Genomic DNA, 23,033 nt, shown 5'->3' on the forward strand with positions numbered 1-23,033 from the left:
ATAGCTAAACACCCAAGGGGTTTCCCACTCCATGCCATAAATAAATGTGAACTTGTTCAGTACAGAGTGGCACTCGGTGCCTGCTGAAAGGAACACTCAAAGAATGCTTCAACTATGATTCTATTTTTGATATGAATGTCTTTGAGTCCATCCTAAAGCCACCCAACTTGACCACCCTGACTGGCAAAAAGTGAAAAAAGGCCAAATGCCAACTTAAAGAGCAAGAGACTGGAAACCGATCATACCCTACTAAGGTTTTAAAACTTGGAAAAACTCAAGTCCCAACCGCATCTTCCTAGTTTGGGAGAAGGAGATGCTAGAGATCACAAAGTACTGCAATCATGACCAATTACAGTGACTACAGAGTGATCTTCCTTGTCTGAAATAAGTAAAGACATTGCCTGGTATCCTTCAACAACCTCTTTCCTTTCTTCCTCCACCCTACCAATAGTCTAGGAGCTGCTTCCTTAATTGTAGCATGGAGTGTGCATAATGAGAGCCCCAAGGGAAGCAGCATCATGTGTGGATTTTTTTTTTAAACCACAAAATTCTTTGTGTTAAATGAGAGAGCAGGGGACATCTTTCTCAAATTTAACTACCTATAGTAATCTGTAGATAACTTCTTGATAAGCAAGAAACATTAATTAAAAGTTACCTGGGATTGTAGAGATGAAATTACAATCCAATCAGCCATGATCTAATTAAATAGCAGAAACGAGTTGAGAAGCTGACTAGTTTACATATTAGAGACTACTAGCAACTACTGAGAAAAGAACAAACTATGCCTTTATAATTCTAATATTTGTGTTTAATTGCCACAATGAAAGGATCGCATCGTTATAATTAGTCTGGCTTATTTCTGATAAGTAATAGCTCAAAGGTTTGCTGGCATATAAAATTCCAATTGGTGGTGGATGTGATGTGATTTCTCCATCTTTGCTGAATTGAAATATCTATGCATATCAAAAGGGTTGATACAGTTCAGAATTTCACTAGCATTCAGATCATTGGGATGTTGCCCCATCTCTACCATACCAGGCACTGGTAATAAAGCTTCTGCTTGGAGTGAGGCCCTGAAAACTTGCCATTCCATATATAAGAATTCCCAATAGAAGTAAAGCAGGACACAACAGTGAAGAAAAAGAATCAAAAATGATCTAACCATGACATAGAAATCATAGCCATGAAGGCAGATTGTTGAAATTGAGATTTTGTTTTTGGAACAGATGAGGGTAATGGGAATGGGTAAAACAATGAATGTCCAAGATAAAATGTGAATATTTCCCTTAGGAGAGGAGACAAAAGCCAAAGGACAAAGATTTAAAGTAGTTTGTAAAAAGATCAAAGGCAAGATGAAGAATTCTATTTTTGCCTCAAGGATGATAGGGATCCAGAACATTGTGATAGGTGGTTAACCCTGAAGTCCTCTACAATATTCTGTGTGTTTGAAGAACCATGGACATCATGCACAAAGTTGGGATTAGAGTGGGCAGTTATTATTATTTTTTGTTGACACTGTTGCAATGGGCCAATTAATCTTCTTTGGTGTTTATTTTATACATTTTTTCTGATCGTACAAATTGCCAAGATTTTTTTTGCAATAAACCCCAAGGAGCAAATCTAAACAAAGAGGGGTGGGAAGTAATGTAATACAATAGCTTTCAATCAAGAACAAAAACTTCATGTTCAAAAGGTTTATTTTTAAATAGTAAGATCTGAGTTAGCCTCAAGTATATATTTTATTAATGAATGAAACATTAATTTGTAAATTAATTTTTGAAATGTAATATTATCAATTGTATGTTTAATACCTGACAGAAACCAAATTCTTAAAGAAAGTTGTATGGATAACAGGAGCCTCGACTGGAATTGGAGTGGAGCTGGCGTATCAACTCGCAAAATTAGGAGCTTCGGTGGTACTCTCTTCTCGGAGAGAGGCTGAACTGCAACAAGTTAAACAAAACTGCCGCGGTAAGTAAAAGTGTTCTGAATGACCATTGATGTAAATTATTGGAAGAAGACATTTGTAAAAGTAAATTGGAAATTAATTTACTTGTATTATTATTATCAGGTCATTTAGCCTAACATCATTGGAGGGAAAATTGCTGGGCTCAATTATTAAATTTAAATTAAAAAAAATTTAAACATGCAGCACGGGCCATTTCTGCCCAAGAGCTCCTGCTGCCCAATTGCACCCAATTAACCTACAACCCTTGGTATGTTTTGAATGGTTGGAGGAAACTGGAGCCTCCAGAGGAAACCACACAGGGAGAACATACAAACTCCTTATAGACAGCGCGGGATTCAAACCCCGGTCTCGACTGCTGGTGCTATAATGGTGCTATGCTAACCGTGCAGTCCACAAGTTGTAGCAGGGCATTAAGAAAATTGTAACAGGATTGGGAAAGAGGATTTATGAAAGTAAAACCACAGTTGACAAATTTGAGATTTCTGAAGTTCCAGTTAGCAAGATAGATGAGGGTAAATTTTGGAATTTGAAATTGAAGAAGTCCTTTAATGAAGTGCCAAACACAAGAGTTTATTAAAAGATTGGATAACAGGCAGGAAGTAGTGCATAGACGTAACGGGCCATTTTCTGGTTGACCATGGGGATTGTATTTGGGTTCTAGCTATTCACAATCTATAGGAATGATTTGAATGAATGGACCAAGTGTAGTATATTCAGATTTTTTCTTGTTGAAGAGTATGCATAGACTTGTAACATTTTACACCACTGAAATGGGCCCTTTCGTCCAACGTCAATGGTGACCAAGTTATCTTCCTCAACTTGTCCTATAGCCTCACCCTCTTATATCCATGTACCTGGCAACACAGGTCAGCAAGGTAATGATGTTTGACTTGCCTATAGTGGTCATGGACATTATGTTACAACTGTACAAGACATTGAAATTGCATTTAGAGTATTGTGTGCCATTTTTTCCACCCAACTATAGGAAAGTTATGATTAAATTGTAAAGGGAGCAGAAAATATTCATAAGAATATTACTGGGATTGGTAAGCTTGAAAAATAAGGATAGGCTGAGACCCTTCTGCCTAGAGCATAGGAGGTTAAGGGGGTACCTTCTAGAGCCTTATGTTCATGATGTGCATAGAAATGACCAGAGTCTTTCCCCCCCCCCCCCCCCCCCAACCCAGGGTAGGAGAATCTAAAACTAGGGGATGGCTATATGGTACTGGTGGCTATCTTAAACAAACTGCTAAAGAAATTGGTAGATGTGGGGAGCAATTGTAACAAAAGGTGCATGGATAGGATATGTCTGAATACCTGCAAATGGGAATTAGCTTGGATGGCTGGAGAGGTTGAACTGAAGGGCCTGTTTCTCTGCTGGAGAACTCTGTATGGGGGGAGGGGCAAGGGGCCTGCCCTTTTCGGTGTGAGGGCCATCTTTATCCACCTGTCTGTTATGTTGTATCTGCCATCACTTCATCAGCTGACATGGGCCCTGTGCAAATTTGGACAACCTTGCTCACTGTCCACTATCCCACCGATTTACTAAACTTGTCAACTACTATGTCTTCTAGATTGTTAATACAAATAACAAACAGCAATGGACCATGCCTAGATTCCTGCAGCACGTCATAGGCCTCCAATCAACTTTCCACTACCATCTTTTGACTTCTTCCACTCAGTGAATTGACGAGGCTGGGATGTAGTTTATAGATATGCTAAATGAATGGAAAAGGATGTGCCAGATTAAACTGGGGAAACAAATAATCTATTTTGATAGACAAAATGGAAAAGGAGATTTTTTTTTTAATTTAGAGAAATTGAAAGCTCCTGGTGTTTAAGGAGACCAGGTTCCCTTGTACACGAATCACTGAAAATTATCGTGGAGATCCTACAATAAATGGTATGTTGACCTTTTGTCTCAAGAGGATTTAAATACTGATGTACAGTAAATAACTCAACTGAGTCACTGATCTACAGGCTTTTATTCACAATGGACAAGGACCTCATCCTTTGCCATGACCTGGGCTTTCTGGGGAAGGGTCAAGGTGTTAGAGGCTTTATACAAGGTCAAAAGAGGGAGGGGCCACAGGTACAGTCATAGGACGGGGTAGAACCACGTAATCAAGAATACCACAGTTCAGCAGTTCACCACAAATACCAATGAAGAAAAGTGCTCCATTACATGAAATATATGTATTTGGGATATTATGTATAGCTTTGGTTTCCCCTCTGAGGAGAATATATTTGCAGTAGAGGGGATTTTGTTACGTTTCACCAGATTGATTCTGTTTTTTTTTAGGCAGATTCGTCCTCTGCTCTCTTAAATTTAAAAGAATGAGGAGTGAGAGAGATTGATGGATATTAGATGTTAAGGGAAAGAGTTACTGAAGGAAAGCAACACTGAGGTTGAGTACTGCCTTGAACATGTGGAAAACCAGAGCATGAATGAGGAGCCAAGAGGTTAAATATTTCCCAGTACTTTTGTGTATTGCAGTTGAACACAATATTTGCAAATGTTTGTGTTTAACACCTATTTCTTGTGTTCTAAAATAAATATTGTGCACTTTTCGGACCAATGGCCCCACCCCATCCTCTGAACGTAAAACGATCCTTTCTCTTGAACCATTGACTCTATTTGTCTTTTTTGATTATGCCTATTTTTGATTTCTCCAATATATTACTTTTCAATGATTTTGTTTTGATATTCCTTTCAGTGACTATGTATGTTTTATTTTGTAGATCATAGTGATTTGGAAGAAGAGGATATTCTTGTTTTGTTACTTGGTCTGAATGAAGGCCACTCCCGTGAGGCAGTGACAAAAACTGTAATTCAGCACTTGTTCTTATGCACACAAATGTTCTGAGTTTGATTTCACAAAATTAAGGATTTCAGTGAGCAGTATTTCCCATTGTTATAGAATTTTCTGTGAATATGTTGTAACTAAGAAAACAAAATATGAACAAATAGTTATTAAATTTTCATTACTTGCTATTTTTCTGAAAAAATACAGAGGAAATTATTTTGCAATAACTTGTTTCTCAATTATACCAATTTAGTAACTTGGTATTAATGTAGTGTTACATTAAAGGCTTTGGATATCCATAAGGTTTTCAGACTTTCAGTATATTCCAGTAATTGTTGTTTTTTTTTGTGGATAAGTCTTGCATGCTCATGGTTTTTAAAAAAATCCATTTTGACCACAAGACTACTTATAAATCTAGTAAAATACTTCAGTTTAAGTTTTGGAAACTATTAAAAAAAATAATCAGAACGTTATCTGAAATTCAAGATTTTTTTTCTGATATTTTGCTTCCTGCAAAATAAATAATACTATTTGGATGTTCTCATGATTTTGGAACTCAGCAGTATTGTATTTTCTATTCACTTTCAGAGGGGCTGGGATTGTTATGTTTCAATATCCCTAAGGGAGACATTGTTATTATTAGTTTGATCAGGGATTAACTAGGTTGGCCTAAAAGGGTTTCCTGTGATTTTTAAACAGCGTATCCCACATTGCTTTAGCATTTCCACCCAAGTTTAAATGGGCATTATTTCCCAATAAAACAGCAAAGACCATAAGAAAACGTGATAATGTACTCCAGTAGCAAAGTGATTTTTGTTTCTCTTCAATCAGTGAAACTATGCTCAGGCTTTAAAAGCAGACCTTTTCTTTCAACATGAAAAAGTGACTGAAAACCACTGACATATTCATGGTACTTTAGTAATTTATTTTAATATGACATCTCCACACTATTGCAATGTAAAATTAAGCCTTGAAACCGTCTAGTTGTTGAGGGAAAATGTCCAATGACAATGCTATCAATCAGAAACCAATGAGAATCTGAAATACAGTTCATATTCAACATTCTTTCAAGATGCACTGAAGCAAAAATATTATTAAATAGCCACAGTAATATATACTAAATGGAGAAACCACCCAAAACTTTCTGACACTTAAGAATGTTTTTCATACACATTTATGTCCCGCATCGGACTTGTCAGTCACAAACGAGCCTGCAGCTGACGTGGACATTACCCCTCCATAAATCTTCGTCCGCGAAGCGAAGCCAAAGAAAAGAATTGAGATACAAATCTAATTCTCCATTAAGGATAAATTAATGTGATTAACAATCTGAAAATTTAAACAAGCCAGTCAATTAGCAACTTTGGAAGAAACAAAGTTGACATTTTGTGTGTAAATCTTCATGACAACTGAAAGAAAAGTGAGAACTTGGTCATTTATTTCAGGTGTAGGCTTACATTTGTCTGATCTCTCCAGACTGATTTATTGTTCATGGCATATAAGCAAAAAATGTGATGTACATGTTTTATTCACAGATGTTTGTAATATTTATTTGTAGTTTACAGAAAACTGCAAATTTTGCCTACGCTATGCTCAAATACTGCAGTATGAAATGATCAGAATAAAATTATCTCTACTATAATGTCTGTCAAAAATAAGGATGAGACTATAGTTCAGAGCAATACTGACAAGTGACTTAAAGATATTAAAATAGTCTGAAAGTTGTTAACATAATTTATTTCCAGCTGTTGAGTTTTGTTTGTGCAGATTGAAGAGAACTACAAATTATTTGTTTCTTGGGGTATTTGTCAATATTGTACCTTGCTTAAGTTTGGGGAAATGGAATCTTCTACACAAAATAATGTAACTGTATGTGATGTGAGGCCATCTGTAACACAAGCTGGTGATCAATTGGTTAAAATAACAAAAGGATTCATAATTTGGGAATTTTTCACCTTTGTGATCTGATCTTTTGCCTTTATACAGTTTTGGAGGTATAAATGAATAGTATCAGAACCACATTTTTGAGACTACTCTCACAAGAAGCCTTACTTCTCCATTTTAACTTATGGCACTTTCCATCCCTTTGGTTGCTCGAAATCAGATGCTGCTTGTGTTAAGAAAGCTTGTTTGATAATCTGAATTGGTTTGCTGATTGCTGTACTTCAATAAGAACAATATAATTTTTATGACAACAGAAGGCTAATATCAGAAATTTTTGTTCAGAAATTGTTCTATTGAACCAAGATACAATATATTCAAACTTATTGTTAAGTCTTGTCTTTTGGGTTGATTTTTCTTCCAGATTGACATTTTAGTCAATAATGCTGGGCGTTCCCAGCGCTCACCATTTGTTTACACAAGCCTTGATGTTTACAAAGCTATCATGCAATTAAACTTCCTTGGTACAATATCAATGACCAAGTGCATTTTACCATACATGGTTAAGCAGGAGAAAGGTCAGATAGTCACCGTCAGCAGCTCTTGCGTCTACAGGATATGCAAGTAGTAAACATGCTCATAGTTTCATCTTGCAGTTACAGGATTCTATTATCCAGCAACTCCTATGGTCCAGCATGTTTTGAATCTGCCGCTGTTAGTACAAACTTCTTACAGACAGCACGGGACTGGAACCCTGGTCCTGATTGCTGGCGCAGTAAAGGTTGAATCTTCTGCAATCGGGACCGGAGTTCCAGTCCTGTGCTGTCTGCAAGGAATTTGTAATAACATCCCTCTTGCTGGCACTGTAAAGGCGTTGCGCTAACTGTGCCACCCCACAGTATTATTTCCTGGTTTAAGCTTTATTCATACCTTTGAAATATTTACATAGGGGGTTCCCTTGGGGGTCAATTTCTGTTTTCCAGCATTTTCTGTGGTCCAGTAATAGCCAGATCCCAAAGTTTCTGGATTAGAGGTTCTTTGACTTGGCTTCGCGGACGAAGATTTATGGAGGGGGTAAATGTCCACGTCAGCTGCAGGCTCGTTTGTGGCTGACAAGTCCGATGCGGGACAGGCAGACACGGTTGCAGCGGAAAATTGGTTGGTTGGGGTTGGGTGTTTCCTCCTTTGCCTTTTGTCAGTGAGGCTTAATTAACCTTTATTTTTATTTTTCAACAGTTGGTTTTTGAATGGTATAGGGTTATTAATTTTACATGAATCTTCAATTATTTAAAAAATGTAACTGATGGCATTTTTATAAAACAAAATGTGAGTGCTGTACTTTTAATAAAGAGGAACTTAACTCATTAAGGATCATTAAAATGTTTCTTTTAATTAGCTTTAAATTTCAGTTCAAATTGTTTTCTCCGTAAATCAGTAAAAAAAGTAGTTTATCATTCCCAATAAAACAGAAAAATCATGTTTCTTTCCTCTTTCTGAGATGTTGAATGAAAGAAAGAAAGCTTAAACCATTCTCCAGCAGCCTGGAGACTGGTGTGAGTCCTTTGGCCACGTCACCGGTAGCCTCTCACTGGTCCACTGCCATGGTCATCTTCCTGTAGGGTTGTCTCACAGACTTCTCAATGAGTGGTGTTCTCCCCATTTCTGGTGCCCTGTGCCAGTCTACTGCTTCCCCAGTACGTGCCATTGCCTTGGGCACTAGACCTCCATGGTTGCAGAATGGAAAAAAATGTCAGCTCCTTTAACAGGCCATTTAAAGTCTGTATGGAGCCATCAGGATCAAGAACAGCTAGTAGGACCCTGCGGAGCAACATATCTCCACATCCCTCTTTACCAATATTACACAGTTGAGGCAGCCTGGAGATTATTGGATCTGATTTTTTTTTTGCTTCAGAAAATTCTGTGGAGTTAAAGTCAAGACAGATGTTAACAAGGGAGTGCATTTAGCGTGTCAAATCTTGATCAGCACCATGCAAGACCAATACAGCTGGTTCCCAAGCCTGATTAAACTCTTTCAGCCACCTGTGCAGCTCACTTTCTGATGAATATTCCTCCACTGTTCCCCTGACAGGGCATAACCATTATTTCTCAAAGTTTTAGCCAACCACTTTCATTCTATGCCTCCAGTTCATGACTCCTTAATTGTTGGGAAGTTTCCTTCTATCTTGTCAATGGCTTCATGTTCTTAAATTTCTGTCAGAGCTGCCGGCAACCTTTCCAGTTTCACCAGTCTATCCAAATAATTCTCATCACAAGAACTTCAATGTCTAAAGCCCTTTGCATTTACCATAGAACAATTACAGCACAGGAACATGCCAGTTCAGCCATTCTAATCCATGCCGAACCTTCTCACACCTAGTCCTATTGACCCGCACCTTCCATACCCCTCTCCGCCATATACCTATCCAACTTTTCCTTAAATATTAAAATCGAGTTTGCATCTACCACTTTGGCCAGAGCTCATTCCACACTCTCACCACTCTGAGTGAAAAAATTCCCCCTTGTTTCCCCTAAACTTTTCCCTCTTTAATCTCAATCCATGTCCTCTTGTTTGAATCTCCCCTACTCTCAATGGAAAAAGCTATCCACATTTACTTTCTGTTCCCCTCATAATTTTAAATACCTTTCTCAAATCACCCCTCAATTTTCTATGGTCCAGGGAATAAAGTCCTTGCCTGCTCATCCTTTCCCTGCAACTCAAATCCTGAAACCCAAGCAACATTCTTGTAAATTTCTCTGCAATCTATTTTATTGATATCCTTACTATAATTTGGTGACTAAAACTGCACACAATATTCCAAATTTGGCCTCACCCATGCCTTCTTTAACTTCAATGTGACATCCCAACTTCTGTACTCAACACTCTTGATTTATGAAGGCCAAAATACCAAATGCTTTCTTCACCACCCTATCTATATGTGAATCCACTTTCATGGAATTATGTACCAAATTTCCTAAATCCCTTGTCCTACTGCACTCCTCAATTGTCTTCCATTTAACATGCATAACCTTCACTGATTAGTCCTACCAAAATGTACAACCTCATATTTATCAGTATTAAACCCCATCTGCCATCTTTCAGCCCACTCTTCTAACTGGCCTATATCCCACTGCAAACTTTGAAAACTTCTTCACTGTCCACACCACCACCAATCTTAGTATCATCTGCATACTTACTAATTCAATTTACCACCCTATCATCCAAATCAGTAATATGTATCACAAACAACAATGGGCCCAAAACCGATCCCTAAGAAGCACTCCACTAGTCACTGGCCTCCAATTTGACAAACAATTTTCCACCACTACTCTGGTATCTCCCATCCAACCATTGTTGAATCCATTTCACTACTTCAACCTTAATACCTAATGCTTGAACCTTCTTAACTAAACTCTTATGTAGAACCTTGTCAAAGGCTTTACTGAAGTCCATATAGACAATATCCAAAGCCTTTGTGATCCTTTGTAGTGACCTCCATGAAAAACTAAGATTTGTTACTAAGATTATCTACCATGGACAAAACCATGTTGACTACTCCTAATCAATAATTGTATATACCATCCCCAAGAACACTGTCTATTAATTTACTTACCACCAACATCAAACTTACAGGCCTATAATTACTCAGTTTACTTTTAGAGCATTTTTAAAATCAATGGAGCAACACAAGTTATCCTCCAGCACCCCCCATGTGACTAATTACATTTTAAATGTTTATCAGAGCCCCACTCATTGTACATTAACCTCCCTCAAGGACCTAGGGAATATCTTTGTCAGGACCTGGAGATTTATCTGCCTTTATTCTCTTTAAAATAGCCAGTACTTCCTCATTAATCTGTATATTTTCCATGAACTATCAGTTTTCCTTACTTCACTTGACTCGATATTTCTTTCCTTAGTGAATACCGAAGAAAAAAAATCATTTAAAATGTCCCCCAGCTCTTCTGACTCCTCATAGCCTACCCCTCTGTTGTGAGTGAGGAAACAGGTTTGGTATGTCTCAAAGGCAAGGACTCTGGATACAGATTTTTGTAGGGAAGGATTTTATTTACAGAGGCAAGTGTGGGAAATGGTAACAGAAGCAGCACACACACATGGGCATGCAATTTACAGCAGCCATGGGAAAAAGGTAGCGACAGTGAAACAATGCATACAGTTTATTAGTGATTGTGGGGGGAAAAGTCAGGTCAGAACTGAACAACACGCAGACTTTATTAGTGATCATGGAAAAAGTAAGTGGTTAAACATACGCAGGCAACTAATAACAAATATGGGAACAAACTGCATACACACAAACTACCAAGGGAAAAGTCAGTCACTGCCTACCACCCCTTGGTTCTGCGCAGGCACAGCTGTATGCTACTTAGGGACAATAATCAACACTCCCAACTCTATTTAGTGCACAGCTCATCAACAGTTTCTCCAGCGCTGTTCCACATTCCTCAGCCAGGAGTAAAGCAAGGTGGTCCCTTGAAGATGGCAAAAGAAAGAGAACAAAAAAACACTGGTACCTTTATAGTGCTGGAGGGTCTAGCCCAGGTTGTTAGCAGGGTAAAAATAGCTCAGTGCCAGGAGGGTTAATCCAATTACAACAGCCAATGGCCTAAGGTCAAGTACAGGAGGCTGGAAAGTCCAGGTAATTTACACGGAGCCAACAGCAAGGTGTGCACTAATGGGTGGGGCAGAACCAAACCTTGATTGGCAGCTGGTATGTCCTCCAACTAGGTAGGGGGCAATGCTGTCACATGACAGCCACAACCATTCCCAATACACCCTCTGATCCTCAAGGGGCCAAATTTTATCCCTCACTTTTCTTTTAATGTACCTGTAGAAACCCTTTGGATTTATTTTTACCTTGCCTGCAAAGCAGCCTCTTATCTCCTTTTAGCCTTACTCATTTCTTTCTTTGCCCTCCAGGATACACTAGTTTTAGCCGAGCAGATGTTCTTTAGAGATGCATTATGGCTTCTGTTCCTTCATACTCTTATCATTCTATTTATAAAGATCAGTATACAGCATGCTTTTTAAAACTACTTAACCAACCCTACATCTTTCAATGAACTAAGCACTTATTCTGTTATTTCTTTCTCCATTTATCCCTATTGGTTGTTGTGCCTTTCCATTTATGTAGTCACTTCTCATCTTGCTCACAAACCTTCACATTTTTTCAGCATTACATTTCTTCCATTTATCAAATCCACCAGGCGATCTAATCATTAAAATTACTCTGTATCTCAATTTGTAATGCTTCTAAATTTTCAGTCATCTGCAGTTTAGAAAGTGTCCTGTTCACTCAAATTCGAAGAAAGCAGTAGCTCTAGGATTGAACTATATACCACTTAGGTTTGTAAAACAACCTTTCACTGCCAAGGCCAATTTTCTATAATTGAGTCAATTTACTACCTAGACCCAGGTCAAGCTTTCTCTGTTCTTTGGCCTTTGGTTTCGATGACAAGCCTATTACGAGGCATTTCACTCTTTTTGAAGTCCATATATACCACCTCAGCTGCATTCCACACATGGGCCTAATTATTAAACTACAAATTCCATTGATTAGCTAGACACAACTTGCCTTTTTAAAAACAAAAACCTTGCTGGCATTCTTTGATCAATCTATATTTGTCCAAACGATGCTAATTTTGACCTTGAATATGGTTTCTAAAACTTTCCATGTCATCAAGGTTAAACCGATTTGTTTGGAGGTTGTAAAAGCACAATGTTGCTGAAACTCAGCAGGTTAAACACTTTATAGAGCAGATAAATATACATAACCAGCAATTCAGGCTTGACCCCTTCATCAATGAGGAAAATGTAGGCGGGTACCCAGACAAAATTGGGGGGGGGGAAGGGAAGGGTCCCATAGAATGCAGGTAATATGTGGATCAGGGAGGGAGGGCACACCAGCAAATGGGAAGGCTCTGTGAAAGGAGAGGGAAGGGGATGGAAAGATGGAGAAAAGAGAGGGATGGGAAAGAGCGGGGGAGCAGGGAGTTGGCCATCAGAAACCAGAGAAGTCAATGTTAATGACATCTTGTTGGAGAGTGCCCAGGTAGAAAATTAGGTGGTAGCCCTGTGGGCTAGACAGAATTTATACTTATCGCTAGTGTAAACTGTACTCAAGAAAAAGATATTTTTACAAAAGAGTTGAACAAACTATATAAATACAGAAAGAAAAAAAAATCGGTAATAAATAATACGTTAAAAAAAATTGGTTTTTTTTTTGTTGTGCTCGGTTTATCCTTGCACCTGCTTTTTAAGTAGAATTTAATGCTTGTATTATCCGGCTTCTGGCCCCTGTGCAAATCTATAGATATTCAAAAGACTATGTCCAGGGCTTCTGTAATTTCCTCAACAACCAAGAATATATCCCCTTCAATAGTTTTAAGTGTTTTTTTTTTTCTGATGTCTCTTCATTAACTATTGCCTATTCAGAATCTCAATTGCATCTTTCTTTCCTGAAGCTCAGCATCAGGTTCAGATTTTCATTAAACGCTCAGATAAATTAAATCACTGACTAAATATTTGGAGTGAATAGTAATGAAAAACCCATGTATTTTTTTTTTCCAGGGATTTTTCAATTCTCTTCGACCAGAGCTTGCTGATTACCCAAACAAGCATGGTTTGTCCAGGATTAGTACACTCAAATATAGTGAAAAATGCTTTTACTGAAGAGATAAATAAAGTACATTGACCACCGCCAGTGGGCTGATATCGCCTCAAACCGCGCATCTTGGTGCCTCACAGTTCAGCGGGCAGAAACCTCCTTTGAAGAAGACCACCTCACTGACAAAAGACAAAGGAGGAAAAACCCAACACCCAACCCCAACCCACCAATTTTCCCTTGCAACCGTCGCAACCGTGTCTGCCTGTCCCGCATCGGACTTGTCAGCCACAAACGAGCCTGCAGCTAATGTGGACATTACCCCTCCATTAATCTTCGTCCGCGAAGCCAAGCCAAAGAAGAAAGAAATAAGGTACAACAGGTTACAGGCAATTTGCACAATCATTTGTGCAACATGAATCAAAATTGTTTTGATTATCATGCGTCCTATAACCATGATGGGATTTTTGCATTAACCAGTCTTCAAATAAAACTCAATGTTTAAAATGTTCATACTATTGAACACATGAACTTTTTTTTGAGTACCTGGTACAATTCAAAATAATGGATTGGCATGTATCATCTTCACATTGGATTGAAATGTATAAATTTAGATAAAGAATAACAGATTGTTCTGTCAATAAGAAAACAATGTCAAGTTTCTTTTTTCTCTTGAATCCTCACTTCCATTTGTGACAAACTGATAGATTGCCCTAGTACATACAAATACTGTATGGAAATGTCATCATTCTATTGCATTATTGCTTCGATTTTAAGCCTACTGTTTCTTTTTATTCAGATTGTTACAGAGCTCCGTACAACCCTACAAAATTCCAACTGCTCGTTGTGCTTGACTAATGTTAATTGGCAAATGAATTGAAAGATGTGGATTTCAGAACAGCCATTGCTACTTTATACTTACCTGTGGCAGTATGCTCCCACCTGGGCCTGGCTAATTGCTAACAAGGTGCCAGTGAAAAGAATTAAAAACTTGAAGAGTGGGTTGGTATGCATAATCTGCAGTACATTCTGATAGTTACTATTTTGTAAAGAAATGATCTGCAGAGTTTTGAGCTCCTTGAAAATATACCATGGTAAAACTAACTAAGATTAAAAAAAGGCATAATAATAAAAAAAATTAGAATCTTGAAAAAAGATGTATTGTTTATTCACTTTCTTTCTTATCCATTCATGAACATTAAATCCTCCAAAAATCATCCAATATGCTAAAGATTTTAATATCATGGATATTTCAACCTTAAACTTCTCAATTAGAATTTGCATACATCACAATAGTTATGAACAGGTTTGTTCCTTATCTGACTTGGTTGTGTGGTTATTGTATTTCTGCAAATTTCGGGATGCTGATGCCATACATTTTGGAAAGATAAAGGTTAAAAAAACTTGAAGCTGTGGCTATTTTCCTTGAAGGTAAGAGGTTTTCCATATTATAACTATTTTCATTGTTCAGTTTGTCTCTGTCATGTTGCATATTTATTTAAGTTGGGTGGAATATTGCAATGCCTTTCATATCAAGACAATTTAATAATATGAAGGATGCTACATGGAAATGTCATTTCTCTGTTAGCAAAGTTTGAGGTGCTGATGTTATCAAATTAAGTTACTAGTAATGAAAGTGTGGCCAACTTTATTTTTCGGTTCAATGGAAATCTCTTCAGCACCTATTTTTTTTTTTTAAAGATTTTGTATTATAAGATTAACCAGTCTTTTTTTGCCAACTTGCAGGCCATTCAAAAATCTATTGACATTAAAAACTCTGACCCTAGCAGTATGTAAATAGGAAAATATGTTTTGTATTTCTGAAGGCTAGTAATCCAATCAGTTCCAGGCTTATTACAGCCTGGATGAGGATGGAAATGCATTGAGAAATAGAAGGGAAATTGTGTCATTCTATTCTTACCATTAACTTGTGGTGTGATACCAGAACAGACTCAAAATTCAGTTCCTCATTCAGGTTATGTAATATGGGGTTACTGCTTTTTAGAGGTACATAAATTACCATCTTCAGAAGGTGTAGGCAAGGGTGGGAAAAAAGTTAAGTATTGATACTTTTGAAAGCTATTTTCTCCTCTTTGCTGCAGATGTGCACATATTTGGGTAGTAACTGTTGGGAGATCTGCTTAGTATAACTTTACTGTCTTCCCATAGCCTTTTTAAAAATAAACAAGCACAACCACTTAGACTCACAGTGTCTTTGTAATCACCTCCAACTGCAACATCACCAATACTTCACCACGCTGACTCCTGCCTTCCTTTCTCACACTGCTTGAGTAGTTCAATCCACAAACTTTCCTTTAGCACATCACAACTATGCCATAAGGTTCTGCACCAACCTGTTCGGCATTTAAATGTGCAAGTCCTACACTGGATTTTGCTTGTGAATTTTCTACTTTAATATGAAGGATGCTACATGGAAATGCTCTCCTCACGTGTAATCAGGGAGAGGATTTTGTAATTGTTATCTTAAATCGAAGTTTTTGGCTACCTGTCCTAATATGTAACACATTGTCAATTTTTTTAATACCCCTATTAAGTACACCAACAACAAGTTGGAGTTACAATTACTTTTTGGAATGTGTATTTACATGCTGGTTGCCTCCATCTCAGTGGAAATATCTTGCCTACTCATCAGAAATCACATTTACTTCTCACTTCTGAAAATTCACATTGGGAGAAATTTCAAATTCAAATTTATTATCAGATTACATACATGACCTCACACAAAACCTTGAAATTTTTTTTCCTGTGGGCTAGACAGAATTTATACTTATCGCTAATGTAAACTGTACTCAAGAAAAAGATATTTTTACAAAAGAATTGAACAAACTATGTAAATACAGAAAAAAAAATTGCTAATAAATAATATGTAAAGTAAGAGTCCTTAAATGAGTCTGATGGTGGAGGGGCAGCAACTGTTCCTAAACCTGGTGGTACAAGTCTTGTGGCACCTCTACCTCTTTTCTGATGGCAATAGCAAGAACAAAGCATGTTCTAGGTGGAGGGGATCCTCAATGATTGGTGCTGATCTCTGATGGCAGCATTCCATGTAGATTTTCTCAATAGTTGGGAGAGTTTTACCCGTTATGTACTGGACTGTATCCACTACCTTTTACAGGGATTTCTGCTCTGACATATTGGTTTCCCCCATAGCAGGTTGAGATGCAGCCAGTCATCACTTTCCATTATGCATCTGCAGTTTGCAAGGTTTCCAATGTCCTACTGAATCTCTGCAAACTCCTGAGGAAGTAGAGGTGCTGACATGCTTTCTTCACAATGCCATTAGTATGTTGGGACCAGGAATTTAAATCTGCTCATCCTTTTATTTAAAAATGTGAGTTTTAGAGGATTTGAAAATCAGAATCTCCTTGCAAGATTTCATAATTTTGTTCATGGTTGTTTTAAGTTCTTCCATCCAAAACATCTGCTTTAATCATTTGGAGGAATAGATCACATTTCCACCTGGTTCTTTTAAAAAAGTTGAAATATGCTTTTACTGTGAAAAAAGAGCCATATTTGACTGTTTATTTGTTACTCAGCGTGCTTCTCTTCTGTAACAATTACTAAACTGCGGTGAATGCCAACATCGAATCTAGGCTGATTAATCTGAATTTGGAGTAACTACAGAATTTGGTTCTTAAGTGTCAGTGTTTGAGTGAATGAAGCCTGGTGGTCAAATTACCCAGTTGTGCAAGTTCTAGTCGTCTCTGACCTCACACTTCTAGAATTCAAATTTAATTTGCATACTAACATGATAGTTTACCAAGATGTGTTTTAATTTATCGGTTGGAACAGTTTCTTGAACCAAGGATTAAAAGTAGCATTTTCTCCCAAGTTTAAAATTTGAATCATTATTCCAGTCACTCTAGCTTTTCAAGAAATGCCTTCTTTCATGCTTGTCCAGGACTTGAAATCATAACATTTTTTTTTCCAGATCTTGCCGGTTGCTGCAATTTCAGTGAAAGCCATGAGACTTGAATATTATAGGCAGTGACCCAAGATTATGCAAATACAAAAATATAGGTGATAGAGATATTGCCCTTCAATTACCAAGTTGGAATTTCCTCACCAAGAATAAAACTAGACACATCTATTCAGATTTTAGTGTACACCAAACCTGCTCATCCCTATTTGTCAGGGCCTTCCACCTCCCTCAATTCTATATGAAATCTAGAAAGTACAATGCATTCATAAAGCACTTTGAATTTTTAATTTTAGACATTATAGAATTCATGCTTGCAAATTACATTTTACTTAATGGTCTTGTTTTTAATTTAGTATGAAAGTTTTTGCTGGCTTGTTTGAATTTTATTGCCCAAATATTTGAAATTTGAGAGTATTCAAAGACTGATCGGTTGTTCATGGAGATGTCATGGCAGATCTTCTCATTGGGCCAGTTTCCTGTAATTCCCTCTCCAAGCTCTCTCCCCATTTCTTTAATCTCCAGAAATCAATCATTCTCAGTTTTGAACGAATTCTTGACAGACCTCTAGAGCAGAGAATTCAAAAGATTTGCCAATGTCTCTTCGTCCTGATTCTTAATGTTGTATCTCTTATTCAGAGTCTGTGACCCCTCCATTCTGCCTTTTGAGCTCCAAGAAACTTCAATTAAATCTCTTACTCTCGACTTGGTAGCAGTTAGTATAACACCATTAGAGGACCAGCAACCCAGGTCCTAATCTGGCACTGTCTGCAGGAGGTATGTTCTCCCTGTGCCTGCATGGGTTTTCCCTGAATGCTCCGTTCCAGTTTCCTCCCACCTTCCAAAACATATGGGGTTCGAGGTTGATTTGGGTGAAATTGGCAGCATGGGTTTAAATAGCCAGAATCAGCTTCAACCAAGCTATAAATAAATTTTAAAAAGATTGGAGAATTAAAATCAAGTCTACTCACTTTCTTGTAGCAGCAAAACTAGTCCATTGAATCCTTCTAGTACTCTGTACCAAAACAAATATATTTTTGCCACAAAAATCAAAACTGTGCACGATACTCCTGGTGAGTTCTCAACAAGGCCCTGTTTGCATTGCAGCAAGATTCTCTCACATGATATTCAAGCATATACTTTGCTTTTCTAATTGTAACTACAATTATAACTGTTTTCAGCATGGAAACAGGCCATGTCGGCCCTTCAAGTCCGTACCAGTTCACTTGAACAACTCCACTAGCTCCTCCGCAAACTCCTGAGGAAGTAGAGGCTTTCTTCATGATGCCATTGGTGTGTACTTCAGAATTGATTTCACTTTTGGACATAGAGAAATGTAAAGTACATTTATGCTTGATACTATATCATGGTATTATTATCATAATAATTAATAGGTGAAATTGCAAATTTTTGGGTTTGAATATTATCCTGCTTCTCACCATTTAGAAAATACTTTGCAATTCAGTTTTGTGCAAAGTGCGTGATCTCTCATTTTTTCCTCATCATATTTGTGCCTATTCAGCTTTTTAATAAGTATCTATATCCTTTCAAAAATTAATTTTAACTCTCCTTTAATTTTCACAATTCTACTGCAGTTAGTATTATTAGTAAATATAGATATACAGGTGCCTAACTTTTAATCCAGAATTGTCAGGACCGGATACCTGCCGTTGTTTGGAATCTTCCAGATTTTGGAATAATTTTGATTTCAGTCCCTTTAAGCAAACGCCTCACACCTAGCCCCTGCTGTCTGTCCGTTTCTCCCCCCCCCTCCCCCACCCTTGCAGGCCGTCCATCTCCCCCCTCCCAGGGACAGTGCCAGAGTATTTTGCGCACTTGGCCAGGCTGAACACGGGGGTGGGGTTCGACGTGCACCATGCAGGAGGCTCTCGACCAGCATTTCAGTCAGGTTGAGGTCAGAGGCAACAAGCTGGCCTGGGAGTTCAGCCAAAAAGGCATACGGTGTCAGCACGACAGAAGGCTGGACACGAGGTGCAGAGCTGCAGGAGGAGTGGGTCTTCAGGGCAGTGGAACCGAGTGACAGCAGCTTTCATTTGCTCCACTAGCTTGTTAGGCTGGCCCTTAGACATAGCCCAGCAGCGCAGTGCTGTTCGTCGCCTGGCCCCATCTAAACCCCGACGCAGCAGCAGGGGTGCAGTGCTGTCGTCCAGAGTTTATGGAGCACCATACTGGATCGTCGCGATGGCTCAATGAGGGAGCAATGGTAGTCTTCGTTACCCATAATCTTCCACACACCTGGAACTGCTCTGTTCCAGGTGTGTGGGGGATTATGGGTATCCAAGATGGCCATTGCTCCTGCATTGAGCCAGCCGCTGCTTACTTATTTTCCACTGGGTGCTCGGAGCCAAGAGTTGCCTTTCCACTGAAGGCAAGAGTGGGTGCCCATGTAGGGTGGAGTGGGGAGGGGACTGGGGGCCTCCCTTTGAATTAGAGGAATTTATTGCGGGAGTTAACATTACTTATGTGTAATATCATCTACCTGAAAAAAAGTGCCAGGTTTTGGAATTCTGGATAAAAAGTTAGGTACCTGATTACATTTGACCCCCCCCTCAGTGAAATCGTTGATATAGATTGAAGAGTTGATGCTCAAGCATTGGTATCTGCAACATGCCATTAGTCACAACTTGTCACACTTAGAAAGATGCATTTATTCCTGGCCTATGTTTTTTGTTGAATAACTAGTACCAATATATTAACTTAAAACCATACGCTCTAAGCTTATTGAATAAACTTGTGTAGGACCTTAAGACCATTACACAATTTACAAGCAAAAAAAAAATCAAAGCCCAACAGAAAAGGGTCCACGTACCTGGATGAGTGCAACAACAATAACTATCCAGAAGCTCAACACATCCAGAAAAAAGGCACAGTTTGATTAACATCCTGAAATCCACTCTAAACATTCATTATCACCACCACTGGTGCGTAATTGGTTGAGTGTGCATCATCGACAAAATACTCTGTAGTTACTTCATCAGCTTTAACACCAACGCAGGCAAGAGTTGCGAATATATGGGAACATCACCAGGAGGCTCCCTTTCAAGCTGCACACCATCCTGATTTGGAAATATCATTGGTTCTTTTATCCTAAATGTCAGAGAAATCAGCTCAAATAGCACTCAGAGCAACTTCAATGGAAGCACTGCAACACATCAAAACAGCCACACACTATCCATCACTAATTGCCCTTGAAAACAGAATAAATGTTGAAATTGGCAATAATCCCCAGATCCTGAACATTAAAAATTACTGATATCTCACCTATTGTACTAGTCGCATTCATAAATAACTCCAGTACATTGGTCAAATACTATTATCCTTTTGTAACTCCATGGTGATCCTGCTTATTCCTATTACCCACTTTCAATATTCAACTCAATGGTCACCAAATCTGTGGGCAAAGAAATTCTCTACATCAGCAATTTCATTTATGGACTTGATCTTTACATGAAGTGTGCAAGATTCCATGGAATACATGCAAGTGATCCAGAAAGACAAAACACTAAATCAGGAATGAATAAGATTTAATTTTAGATTCAAGAATAGGTTTTTCCAACATGTATACACTTAATCTGTAAAAAGTCAAAGTAGAGAAATATTATACATAATCATTATAACTGGAATATATACTAACCTTCAATTCTAACAAATAGGATTTGAAAATTTATTGCTCATTTGTGAAAATAAAACTCAAAGTTATACTATCCTGTTAATTAGATAATGAAATAAGATTTCAAACAATTCATGTTGTGCAATTCCAGAAAAGGCACTTTTAATAACATTAAATATTACTTCCTGCATTATTAAAAATGTTCTGAATTGTTTGCAGACTTGCATATTTTCTGGCACAACTATCCCTGCTTTATATAAATGATGAGTCTTTATTTTTTAGTAATTGTTTCCATTTTCGTGCATTAATTTAACTTTCAATCTCAGGTTTGTATGTTGGCATGCATCAGTGGCAGAAGGTGGCGTGCTTATACAGAAATCTGACTTTCTCTTAGATGTCAGCTGAAGACAACAGTGTAAATCAGATGAATTGCTTGGACACTGAGTGCCAATTCACTACACCAACACCATGACAGGCTTTGAAATAAAATATGGAATTAGAAAATAGTCAGTTTACAATATTTCTTTAAATTCTTGCTTCCAGGTAAAAGTTCTTGAAATACATAATTTGATTCAATTTCAGTGTGCCAGAGGCTATTCATATTAGATTTTAAACTCTGAGATCTCCAAAATTTCAGTTACATTTCTGTTAACTTTAGTGAGAATGACAAATTCAAGTAAGATCCATCTTATCAAAAATAGACTCTGATGTTGAACAATTCAGCACAAAAGTTGCTTTCTCTTGAGAGAAAAAAAAAATGAAGAAAATTTACACCAAATACAATCGAAGCAGCTGCTATGTAATGACTTTTGGAATAAAAGATTTAAAATTCCTCATTCTCACCTTTTAAATAAAATTTAATTTAAATTTAATATTAAAATGGTGGTAGAAAATGTTGAACTGGAAATTTCACTTCAAAGATGATGGCACATGTTTCAATACAGGTTCACAACTCTTATTCTCAGCCTTCCTTACCCAAATGAAGAATTATGGTTGAACACAATTCTACAGTTTCCATGTACTACCCAGAAGTAGCGGGACTGCAAGTCCTGTTTGATTTCCAGACTACACTCCTCCCAGCAATTTTTCATTCCAAGGTTAAAAAACTTATTAATTAAAAACATGGAAAATACAAATTTTAAAATCATCATGGCAATAAACAATATTTTTGCATAGTTGGTACATCGCCCCAAGCAGTGCACAATTGTGTTAGATCAATCCAAGGGGCACATTTTATTTTCAATGGTTCTGTAGTAGTAACTTGGTTCAGATTAATGAGTACTTTAAGTTACATTTAGAATAAAGACACATGCATAGATGGAGATGAATAGATAGGATAACCAAGGGGAGGATTAGCTGACTGGACTGTTAAGTTTCTCAGTAATACAGGATGTGCTTGAATACTGTATCGTTCCTCATCATCATTTGTGGCATACAGTAGCTCCCAAGACAAGTTGGCCCACTGACCTCTTATTGCTTCTGCATTTAACTGTCCAACATGCAATAAAATTTCCTGAAGTGACAGGACACGTCCTGTATACAAGCTCTGAAAAACCGACAGAATGATTTTAATACACTCAAGAATAAAAGATTTTCAATTTTATAACAAAAATCACTGAGGCAAGATAGGGCAAATAATATTCTCAAGTATAGGTATTCTCACATTTGAGACTTCTTCATTCAAAACTTCAGCAAAGGGAAAGACACTGACAATTCAAGTTAATTAGTTGCAGAAACTCCTTCAAATCAGAGTATTGGATTCAAGGTTTACTAAAACAGTTCTGCATGATTTGAAATGCCAGCATGTGCGTGCACTCGTTCTGGGGCAAAAAAAAACCCAACTGGGGACCAGTGAAATTTGGCCAATTCTCCTTCGACAAGTCTTTATCTCATTTGAAGAACCTGTACATAAATTATCCACGTGGTTTATATTTTCGGGAGCAGGCTTACACAGAAAGGCCCTAAATTAATGCAATGATTTGTTTTTATCAAGAACTGTCGGTTAATTCAATGTCTGAATTGAAAGATCCAGAGTTTTGAGGTAAATATATGTTTCCCTACAGCAGGTTCAATGGGAACATTTCTATTGCATCTCATTCTCACATTCCCATCCAATTCACCCCCCCCCCCCCCCCACCAGTTTCTATCACTCACTCAACACTAGGAGCAATTTAGTGTCCAATTA

At 37.8% G+C, this 23,033-nt stretch overlaps 2 protein-coding genes and 1 long non-coding RNA gene across 6 annotated transcripts in view; 1 reads left to right on the forward strand and 2 right to left on the reverse strand.

The window, feature by feature from the left end:
* Window positions 1-14,685, forward strand: part of dhrs7 (dehydrogenase/reductase (SDR family) member 7) — a 31,037-nt gene extending 16,352 nt beyond the window's left edge. Inside the window, 9 exon segments of the mRNA XM_069915477.1 lie at window positions 1,819-1,971; window positions 4,712-4,831; window positions 7,071-7,257; window positions 7,259-7,296; window positions 13,239-13,287; window positions 13,289-13,358; window positions 14,087-14,144; window positions 14,147-14,282; window positions 14,637-14,685. Of these exon segments, the coding sequence (XP_069771578.1) occupies window positions 1,819-1,971; window positions 4,712-4,831; window positions 7,071-7,257; window positions 7,259-7,296; window positions 13,239-13,287; window positions 13,289-13,358; window positions 14,087-14,144; window positions 14,147-14,282; window positions 14,637-14,685 (860 nt within the window).
* A 2,640-nt stretch (window positions 14,686-17,325) lies between these two features.
* Window positions 17,326-20,625, reverse strand: LOC138752303 (uncharacterized). Its single transcript, XR_011350503.1, has 3 exons — window positions 20,500-20,625; window positions 20,048-20,325; window positions 17,326-18,138 (listed from the first exon to the last, which is right to left on the reverse strand). It is a non-coding gene; the product is annotated as an uncharacterized lncRNA (long non-coding RNA).
* A 185-nt stretch (window positions 20,626-20,810) lies between these two features.
* pcnx4 (pecanex 4) overlaps window positions 20,811-23,033 on the reverse strand; it is a 36,577-nt gene continuing 34,354 nt past the window's right edge. For all 4 annotated transcript variants that reach the window (XM_069916305.1, XM_069916306.1, XM_069916308.1 and 1 more), the window contains one exon: window positions 20,811-22,394. In XM_069916305.1, coding sequence (XP_069772406.1) covers window positions 22,143-22,394 — 252 coding nt within the window. In that variant the 3' untranslated portion in view covers window positions 20,811-22,142. The remainder of the gene's footprint in view (window positions 22,395-23,033) is intronic.

The sequence above is a fragment of the Narcine bancroftii genome, chromosome 2 (assembly GCF_036971445.1).
Source record: "Narcine bancroftii isolate sNarBan1 chromosome 2, sNarBan1.hap1, whole genome shotgun sequence".
Classification (NCBI taxonomy): Eukaryota; Metazoa; Chordata; class Chondrichthyes; order Torpediniformes; family Narcinidae; genus Narcine; species Narcine bancroftii.